This window comes from Branchiostoma lanceolatum, chromosome 19, assembly GCF_035083965.1.
Source record: "Branchiostoma lanceolatum isolate klBraLanc5 chromosome 19, klBraLanc5.hap2, whole genome shotgun sequence".
Taxonomy (NCBI): Eukaryota; Metazoa; Chordata; class Leptocardii; order Amphioxiformes; family Branchiostomatidae; genus Branchiostoma; species Branchiostoma lanceolatum.
Genome location: NC_089740.1, coordinates 13,990,809 through 14,000,740, shown reverse-complemented (window position 1 = coordinate 14,000,740; position 9,932 = coordinate 13,990,809). Strand labels below are relative to the sequence as shown.

The window sequence follows — 9,932 nt, the reverse complement described above, 5'->3', positions numbered from 1 at the left end:
GTTCAAAGTTAGACATTCTACTACAAATGCCAAAATGTCCTGATGGTCCTCATGTCAACACATTGTCATTAAAAGTTGTCATTAAAAATCCAGCACTAAAAATATGAACGGATCTTTGATAGATATTCTGAGTTATCATCTCTGAAGGCTACCTTTAGCCTAATTGAAATAAGCACTTTAGTTTGCTTATTTGATAGGGAAAGTCTTAGATTTGTGTCAAATAACCATCGAGATATACTTTTTTATCTATCTTTTTAAACATATGATGGTGATCAAAATATGTATATCGGATATCTGTGGGCCATAATTCCGTAGGTGTAGGTCAATCTATTGACAGTTGATCAGAAGAAATGTTATAATGATTTTTATTGTCTTCATCATTCAGCTGGCCTGGAGTTGGTGGTTGGCAGTGTAGAAGGAGGAATCCTGCCGACGGTTATTGTGTTCTCTCTGATCTTCATCGGGTACGGAGTGCTGTGCCTTTACGCCAAGCAAGACACTCAACTCAAGGTATTTTTCAATGAAAACATCTTGTCATCATACTGATAGTAACTCATCATGGCTATGACCTTAACTACGCCTTGTACTCTTATATTACTTTCAATAAAGTTTTGTGATACCTTCTCAATCCTCTTGCAGTGGGCGAATGTAATTTCCCTGGTATCGATGGTAAAGGTAGTTATACCCTTAGGCATACATGACTTCGGAAGTAGGACAAATAGATATCGATGTATTATGTACATGTCTAATCTTCGCCAACGTATGGTCTTATATATCCTGTTGCAGTGGGCGAAGGTGCTGACCATGGTGTTTATGGTAGTGATGATGCTGCCAAAAGAAATGATGATATATTATGGACATGGATGTCTAATGTTCATGGATAAACATGATCTTTACCATCATGTTGCAGTGGGCGAAGGTTCTGACCATGGTGTTTATAGTAGTGATGATGATGCCAAAAGAAATGATAGTATATTATGGACATGGATGTCTAATGTTCATGGATGAACATGATCTTTACCATCATGTTGCAGTGGGCGAAGGTTCTGACGATGGTGTTTATGGTAGTTATGGTGATCGTGCTGATTGGGCAGGCGCGCGAGATGGTGACGGCCTTCCAGAATCTCGACGCCAGGCTAAAACAGCAGAACGCCAACCACATCTCGGACGCTTTGAAAAGTACGTTTAGATGTAGTCATGTCTTAGCCAAATATTCTCACACATCTAAACTTTGCACGTTATACAACGGTTGTCCAATGAAGTCCATTTATAGATTGCCTTTATAAACGTTCCGTGATATGTTGGCAGTTGAAGTTCAACTTTGATTCAGAATGTAGTCGATGTTGTTTCACATGTAAAACAAACAAACAAATAAACAAACAAACAAATAAACATGTCTATTTCTTTTCCCACAGGCTGTCTTGACTGTGAGAATATTGGCTGTGGTGACTGCAAAACGTTGACCTGCGAGGGACCTCTCGAATGGTCAAAGGACAACGTTTCGACATGGTTGAAGGAGTGTTTTGGGCCAGATGACCAGTTTCGTAATATATCCAGCCACTTCACACAATACAGGTGAACGCAAAATGCTAAGTATATTAATCTAAATCAGGACACGCTCAAAAGTGGCAGCAAACTGGCCGAATTGCTGTTAGAATCCGCGTACACAGAAATTAACAAATAAAAACATGATATATACACTACAATACTCACATAGATCTTAAAACCATGAGCTAAATCATTTTTTAGAACTTAAAAGGAGACCATTACATGTACATGTTTATTTGGCAGAAAACAACGCTGTTTTGGGGGAAGTCAGTCTTCTCCATTTATTCCTATTATTTTCTAACATGATTCATGTTTATGATCTTTCAATCAATCTGAAATCACGTGCATCTGTGTTACACATTGTTCTCATTTTGTTATTCCTCAGTGGCTTCCAGCTGTCCCTGTTTGACGAACAGACGCTGTGTGACGTGTTCGCGATGCAAAACGGAGATCCTGCCAAGGAGAGGGACTGTAAGCTCATATTCAGAGAGTTCGTCAAGCTCAGAGATGAAAACGGTAAGCCGTTTTTTAAACAAAATGTCTCATTTGTTAGATATGGGGAACTCTGCGGACCAGAATTCGTGTATAGTATGTCTCTATATATGGCAATGAAAGACTATAAATACATGTGCAGTGCTTAAACAGCATACATGGCCAAGTTACTCTAGACGCAGATGTATGGCGCCCACACGAGATACTTTTTCATGTTGTAGAAATTGGCTTTTATTTCTTGTTGAAAGCTGGAACTGTTGATTGCCACATCATTGAATTTAGGCAAACAATAAGAGATCTTACGCCGAAAATAGTTACTCAAGCAACTGTTTGTTTTTTTAACAGTCAGACGTTTTAGACAGCATCCGCGATCGTTCGTCAGTGACTGACGAAAAAAAGCGGATTCGGTGACTGACGAAAGACAGTGGATGCTGTCTGAAACGTCTGACTGTTTTAAAATCTTATCCAGTTGCTTGAGTAAAGTTCTGTTATTGGCGCATCTTATTACCTAGATGTCTAACCTTCATCAACGTGATAAGAGTGCCTGTTTGACACATATATATAGAGATGGCATCAGATGTTGTATTGTTTGTTTGCTGCTTCTCTAGCTGCGGTAACAAGCACACCGCCGTCCACGATCCTGGATCGGCTGCCCCTGCCGATGAGCGTGATCTACTTCCTCAGTCTGGCGGCTCTGTACCTCCTCACGGCCCTGCTGCATCCGTCAGAGTTCCACAAACTGCTGTACGGGTTCGTGTACCTGCTGAGTTTGCCGTCTGGATACATCCTGATGACCATCTACAGCGTATGTAACATGACGGATAGGTCCTGGGGTAAGGGCATGATTGAAACCACTTTTCACGTAGACTGACACACGAATCAATGTTGAATACGGTTTTAACTGGCAGCAAAAACGTTTTCTGCAAGCTCGACGGAAGACCCGAACGTTCGAGCTCGATGGAAAATCAAACGTTGAAATCTCAGCGGCTATGGGGCTTGAGAGCTGGAAACACCTAACGTTCTAGCTCGATGGAAACAAAGAACATTAGAACTCGATGGAAGACTCGAACATTCGAACTCGACGGTAGACTCGAACGTTTGAGTTCGATGGAAAAATCGAACGTTCGAGTTTCAGTGGCTATGGAGCTCGAACTGGAAACATCGAACATTGTAGCTCGATGGAAACAAAGAACATTCGAACTCGATTGTAACATTCTTGTTCGGGTCGTTGCTGTGGTTAATAGTGAGCAGTCGTATAATATATAATCAGTAACGGGTGGCGTACAACAGTAGTATACATTTTCCTTGGATTAACATAACTGTCTTACAGTTTTGTCTTTCATAGCCCGTTTTGTGCTTTCTTTTCAGGTACACGAGAAATAAAAGTGCCAGGTGTGGCAGTTGGAGGTAAAAGTGTCATCGAGGTGATCTCCAACTTATGCAGAACTCTGTGCAGGTCAGTGTTGTAGAGACGAGAACATGGTTTAATTTGCAATTGTAAGTGGCAGAAGTTAAATGGTAATCCTGATGAAAATATTTTGACTGCTGGCAAATAGCAGTTGATGATTTAAGGGAGGCTATGTTATTTCTTTGTCTGAGTACAAGTTGTCCTGGTTTTTACTTGGTTTTGTTATGCCTCATGTATATCCATCTTCCGTATATTTATTTGAATTTGTAGTTTCCTTTAAAAAATTCTATAAACAGGGATAAAACAAACAAACAAACAAACAAACAAAACAAACATACAGTAATCCTTAGTTGATCCATGTTAACTTCCTAACAAAGCTGCTGCCGGCGAGAAGACAGTAAGCAGCCATCAGTGGAGGAGATTTCCAACTATGACGTTGACGATCAGGGAACTGTCGGGAGCGAGAGTGGATCAGAAGACGAGCAGAGTGAGAGCCAATCGCCACTAGGTAAGAAATGTCATAACTTTGCTGGTACGAAGACTTTGTACATAAAATTCACATTTTATTGAGGCTTGATTTTGGTGCTTGACCATTAAGTGACGGAAGGGAAGGATTTGAGTTTGTGATGTCCCCAAGAATTTGGTCACACCATCCTTTCTTGATAAGCGTACAGAAGTTTGACGCCAACTCTTTGACGATTGAGGGTCTCCATGCACAGGAACGAAAGATCGACGCCCCCTTCTAGTCCTCCCAAGTTGAGGTCCTGATATATCGGTACATTGCACCTAAATGTGCTACGTTGTACCTTTACCGTTATATTATAACGTTCATATTAGTCTTATTATCAAATCATTGTTTCTTTCTATTCTAACAAAGGTGACGTGAACCCAGCTCCTGCAAACAAGAGCAGTCTGTGGGGCGGATCAGGTAAAGGCTCGGTCCGTGGGCACCGGCCGTCGGTACATGGCACACTGCAGGGGCACCGGCCATCCATACACGGGACACTGCGTGGGCACCACCGTATGTTCGCCAGAAGGGTCAGCCAGCAGCTGATACACGACGTCAGCGATTTTCTTCCAAGCCAATGGCCGGACGAATTAAGGGTAAGGTCAATATATGAATAATAAATGATTGAAAATAAATAATGAAAAATTAATAATAGACAATAAATAAATAATAAACAATGTAAATGATATAGATTATATGAATAGTATGATAAAGGTAAATGATATATATGATATAAATGATATAATTGATATACTTGATGTAATTGATATAATTGATGCCATTGATAGAATCAATATAATAAATAAACAAGTACTTGATTTTACCATATTTACAGGCCTACTCGTATCTTCGTGAAATTCCTAATGTTGTTGTTTACTTTTAATATCGTTGTGCTATTGACGCTGTCTTATATCTTTAACGTTGGACTTTACCATCTTCGTTTCAGCAAAAGTACGAGAAAAAGTTCAGGGAGCACGGATACGAGAACACGTCGTTCATTTTTGGGATGACGAACAGGGTTTGTGATCCGATACTTGAACTATTATTCCTCGAAAAATTTTGCATTTGGGTTCATGTACTCTGTTCCTGTGTTGGAATATGTGCACTTTTATCACAGTATCAGATACGATCACTCCTGTTAAAACAACTCTTACTTCATGTTCATGCACTAGGATCTTGAGGCTATTGGCATTACCAAAAAGCTGCATCAAAACGTTCTCATGAAGGAAATAAAGAAACTCCCGGAGTCTGAGCTAGATGACACCATCCCGGTAAGATGATCTTCAATTCAAACCCATTTTTACAGTATCGGACATACATCGTTGAACGACCTGGAGATAAAGTTGTACAGAATGAACGAATGTCCAAATATGGTCTAGAAGATGTTTTTTTGGAAACGTATATTCTCAGCATAATCTCAAGGATATTGCCGTGTATATGTCAGGGTATTAATCTACCGGTAGAGATAGCGATTGGAGCTTTTGTCATCAAAGATCTTGATCAGGATATCTGCCCATACAATCGGTGATTCTAAGTGACTATGTGTAATCATCGATTCTAACAATGTATACCCCGATCGGAGTTTCTGTCGACAGAGATTGCGTTCACGATTCTACCGGTAGAATACTTAATAAGTAGCTGATTCGGCTAAATCGTCATCTATGAACTTACATTTAAATCTATGTGTATCTCGTTGACTTAAATCAGTTTTGTTTATTTGCCGCAGGAAAACTGTCGGCAGTGGCTAGAGTCTATCGGTATGGAAGAGTACATCAACAGTTTCGAAACGTACGGAATCATCTCCAAGGATCACCTGGCCAGTCTCAAGTCCACGGACGTGAATGATCTGCTGCACGAGCTGAAGATAACAAAAATGGGTATGTTGTTAGCTGTGTAACCAATAGGAATTAAGCATCTAATTGGCCTGACTATATGACGATTAGCATTAATGATCTAATGTGTAATCGTATTCAACTTCAATTACAGATGATATTAAGATAATAAGTATTCTTTTCCCCGCCTGTATGATTGAAAGCAAACGTTTTTTTATACTAACAGTAATACCTTCCATCTTGCATTTTTATTGTTTTTCTTCCCAGCTCATATCAAGAGGATTTCCAACGCTATCAAGAAGATGAAGAGTCCAGAAGAAAGTATGTACTGTTTCTCTTTGAACCTGATATTGATAAAGCTATCATAACTAATTTATTGGCTCATTAGTACCGCGTTTGTCTATTTTCTACGCACCTTTTTCAATAATAGATATCTTGTCGACGATGTTTAGCAAATGTTGGTCCAGTTATCTGACATTGGTGAAGATGCACCGTGCATATATGCGGAGTTACAAACAATGTAGTTAATGGGAACCGGTTTGGGATTTTTTGATTTCGTGCAATTAACAGAAATGTGCGTTCATCCGATGTGTATTCAACTGGCTTCTACTGTAAATGCTTTTCATAATGTATTCCGTAATTATCTCTTGACAGATTACTTTCATGGCAGCCGTCTTTTTTCTTTTACTATACTTCGTTTGACATGTTTCTCTTCATCGAATCCTTATATCTTAAGCTGGCCGAAGAATACACCTGGTCAAGAGCATCATGAAGAAGGTGAAGACGATCATCATGCAACACGACAGCACGAGGTCACTTGAGTTCAAGTTCTGGGACAAGTTACGTCAGGAGTGCCTGGACCCGGAGATCGCGCTCTTCAGTACTGATACAGACATCAGGTAATTGGACTCAGACAAAACTAATGTACCTTTTATCTATGGTTGTTTTTTGAAAGACATACAACCAGGGCAACCAAACTTGCCAGTGCCTATTACAATGTGTCAGGACAACATAGAATGTGGTAATGGAAACTAAGATATTTGGCACCAACCGAATAGATTTTGTATACAAGTTAACTTATCCCTGATCGTCCAAATTCTACCTATCTATCAAAGATCCTTATTTTGACCTATCTTATGATTGCAGAACGCAGCTCGTGCAGTTGCGTAACTCGTGGATCCGGGTCCTGCTGGTGCTGAACGTGATGTGGATCACACTGATCGTGTCCCTGACGTACGTGCCCGAGCTCAGACTGTGGGACGGCAACCCGCTCAGTCTGCTGTCTCTGCTGGTGTTCGGTCTGTTACAGGTAAGCCCCCCTCTCACTGGACCCGCGGCACGCTGGCGGCGTCGCTGCGTCCCAAAATGGATTTGTGTTACCTTGACTTTATAATGGGGATATCAAGTATGACCAAAAAGACAACAAAACACACAAAGCTTAAAAAGATATTTTTTTTGTCGATGAATTTCGTTGAGTACTTTGTCAATTCGATTGGCCGCAGCGACGCCGCCAGCGTGCCGCGGGTCCAGTGAGAGAGGGGCTTCAGGAGTTCTGTTCTACTCTTTTTAGGGTGTGATGTACAGCTGTAACCTCAGAAGCTTAAGCGCCCTCTAGAAGTATCAGCAGAAACTGCACCGCAGAAACAGGCACAGAAAAAATCATTCACCTCGTTGGGTTGAAATGATTGCTAATTCGGAATATAGCTGCCTGTTACGACAAATATCTTGCAATATTGTACACACAGACACTAGTACATACAGAGAGACAAATTAGGAGACATGTATATATAGAGAAAGACAGATAGAAACATACATACTGACGGACAAACAGACAGACAGAGAATGGCGGACGTCAAAAATATTGCTTCATCCCACGGTAAAAGAGTAACAAAAATCACGTTATTTGAAACTAGCTTTTTGTTAAAAAAGTACCATATCTTAATTGATCTTATTAAAGTCGTGCCATTCAAACATTACCTTGCTACATTTTCAGTTGCTTCAGTTCCTGACGATGGTCTATCACCGGATGCGGACACTACTACACTACCTGGCGCGGCTTCCTTACCCAGCATCCTTCACGATGCGCACCAAAGGAACCGGAAGTGGCAGGGCTGACGTCATAGAAATCGAATATCCTGGTCAGATATTTTTCTGTTATCAAACTTAATTTTTGGGGCATTCTTGTTACGCTTTAATCGTTATTTATATGCCAAAGAATACTTCTTTTTGTACATTTCTTGACAACATATAACAACCATGTAATATTCATCGCACACATTACTTGCTTCACTCTCACATGCTATCCTCGGAATTCTGATTTCATCAACAGCAACATTCATTTTCTTTATACCTGTGGAATATATTTGGAGCCTGGCGCATTACTGAAACTCGCTTTCACATACATACAAACAGACAGACAGACAGACAGACAGACGGACTGAAAACATTAGCTCCATTTCACAGTGATAAAATAATAATGATGAATTGGTGTTTCATTACCAATCTAAAGACTGAAGCAGCAGTATAACGAGTCTTTATTGTAACAAGTTTATATTTTCGAAAATAATTTTTATCAGGTTGGTAGAACATAGGATATAGGAGATTATTTGTCCACAACCAGGAAATCTTTGTTCTGTGTCTGTTTTTATGGGCCATGGGCCTGATACAAATAAATGAATAAATCTCACCTGCTGACGTTTCAGTGCCTGTCAGACACCTTCTTCAGAGCTTCTGACTGGAGTACTGCTTCTCGCCGCTAGTGATGAACCAGGACGAGGGGGGGGGGGGTACAAGATTAGCCTCGTTTGGGATTGTGAAAAAGCACCACCTACATCGGCTACTTATAGTGGCGAGAAGCAGTACTCCAGTCAGAAGCTCTGAGGAAGATATCTGACAGACACCGAAACGTCAGCAGGTGAGATTACCTGGTTGTGGACAAAGAATCTCCTATATCCTAAGTTTTTTATTCCTTTTACAGATCCCGATGCTGACTTGTCGCCAGGAGCATATCGCCGACCGTCCTTGTTTGCATTACCCCCACCAACCTTAGGTGCAGGACGTGCCCGGCGACCATCCTTATTTGGACTGCTCAGACATGAACAACCGCAGCACTGGCCAGGGGCGCGGACAAACCCGGTTTATGAGGAGGATTAAAGGAAATACGAACAATATAAGGGCCCGAAAATCGAATTTTGAAAGTGAATTTTTTCAATCATTTCCACACATGATTAGTTCAAACAACACTATCATAATGTATAGCGACGTCCATCATGCAAAAATACGACGTCCTTGTGATGTTAAAACTCAGTCATAATCGTCGCCAGGGTTTTTGTAGGCTTGCGAAACTAAGGGAATCATCTTACGGCGCGCTATTGCGCGGTTTTGAAATACTCAAAGTATGAAGTTCTCGCGCAAATGTGCTAAATAGTGATAGGAAATGACACTACCATAAAGAGTTTAGCATTTTTTCATTTCCATATTTTGGGCCCTAATATTGCTTTGGTTGCCTTTAAAGAAGCCGGCAGTTCCACTGCAGTACCAGTGGAAGTTGCTAAGAGTCCAAAAATCTAATTATTGTCTTTAATTTTGCAATGCGTCACTACATATACATAACACATATCATAATAATCGGTCTATGTAACCGCTGATGTACAGGACACGGTTTTGTTTTTAATCCGAAGAGTGTTACATATATATCAAGAAATATCCTCCAGATCAATTTTGTGTGTACGTGTCGTCTGGGGTGATCTCTTCTTCCTCTATTTTATGTTTTCTGAGGTTTGCTGCTGCTTATTATCGGATCATTTTCTGTTTTATGCTGCTTTCGTGCAATCCGACAATTTTGTTGTTTCTGTTGCTTTTGTGCAATCCGACAATATTGTTGTTTATGTTGCTTGCTATAAAGCTAATGATTTTGTACTTAATGTCACTTATGTTAAATCTGATCATTTTGCTTGTTGTGTTGCCTACTAGTATGTTAAATCGGATAACTTTATGCTTATTTAAGTTATTTTACTTATTTCAAATCTGATACTTTTCATAAAATGTTTGCCCTGAACATTACAAGGTCATTATTTTCTACAACCATTCAGTGCAAAAAAAATGTCCTACAGCACTTTTGGGTACGCTTTCATTAGAAAGAAAA

The 9,932-nt window shown here is 40.2% G+C and overlaps 2 protein-coding genes across 2 annotated transcripts; both read left to right on the top strand.

Moving 5' to 3' along the window:
- The first annotated feature begins 26 nt into the window (after window positions 1-26).
- Window positions 27-4,811, top strand: LOC136425161 (uncharacterized). Its single transcript, XM_066413958.1, has 10 exons — window positions 27-45; window positions 386-510; window positions 1,035-1,179; window positions 1,416-1,575; window positions 1,934-2,064; window positions 2,649-2,873; window positions 3,409-3,496; window positions 3,826-3,956; window positions 4,326-4,376; window positions 4,792-4,811. The coding sequence occupies exons 1-10, from the start codon at window positions 27-29 to the stop codon at window positions 4,809-4,811; spliced, it is 1,095 nt and encodes a 364-aa protein (XP_066270055.1).
- A 71-nt stretch (window positions 4,812-4,882) lies between these two features.
- On the top strand, window positions 4,883-9,740 carry LOC136425364 (uncharacterized). Its single transcript, XM_066414216.1, has 8 exons — window positions 4,883-4,974; window positions 5,129-5,227; window positions 5,683-5,833; window positions 6,056-6,109; window positions 6,525-6,687; window positions 6,935-7,097; window positions 7,782-7,926; window positions 8,766-9,740. Exons 1-8 carry the CDS (start codon window positions 4,963-4,965, stop codon window positions 8,939-8,941), a joined length of 963 nt encoding a protein of 320 aa, XP_066270313.1. The 5' UTR covers window positions 4,883-4,962; the 3' UTR covers window positions 8,942-9,740.
- The last annotated feature ends 192 nt before the right edge of the window (window positions 9,741-9,932 follow it).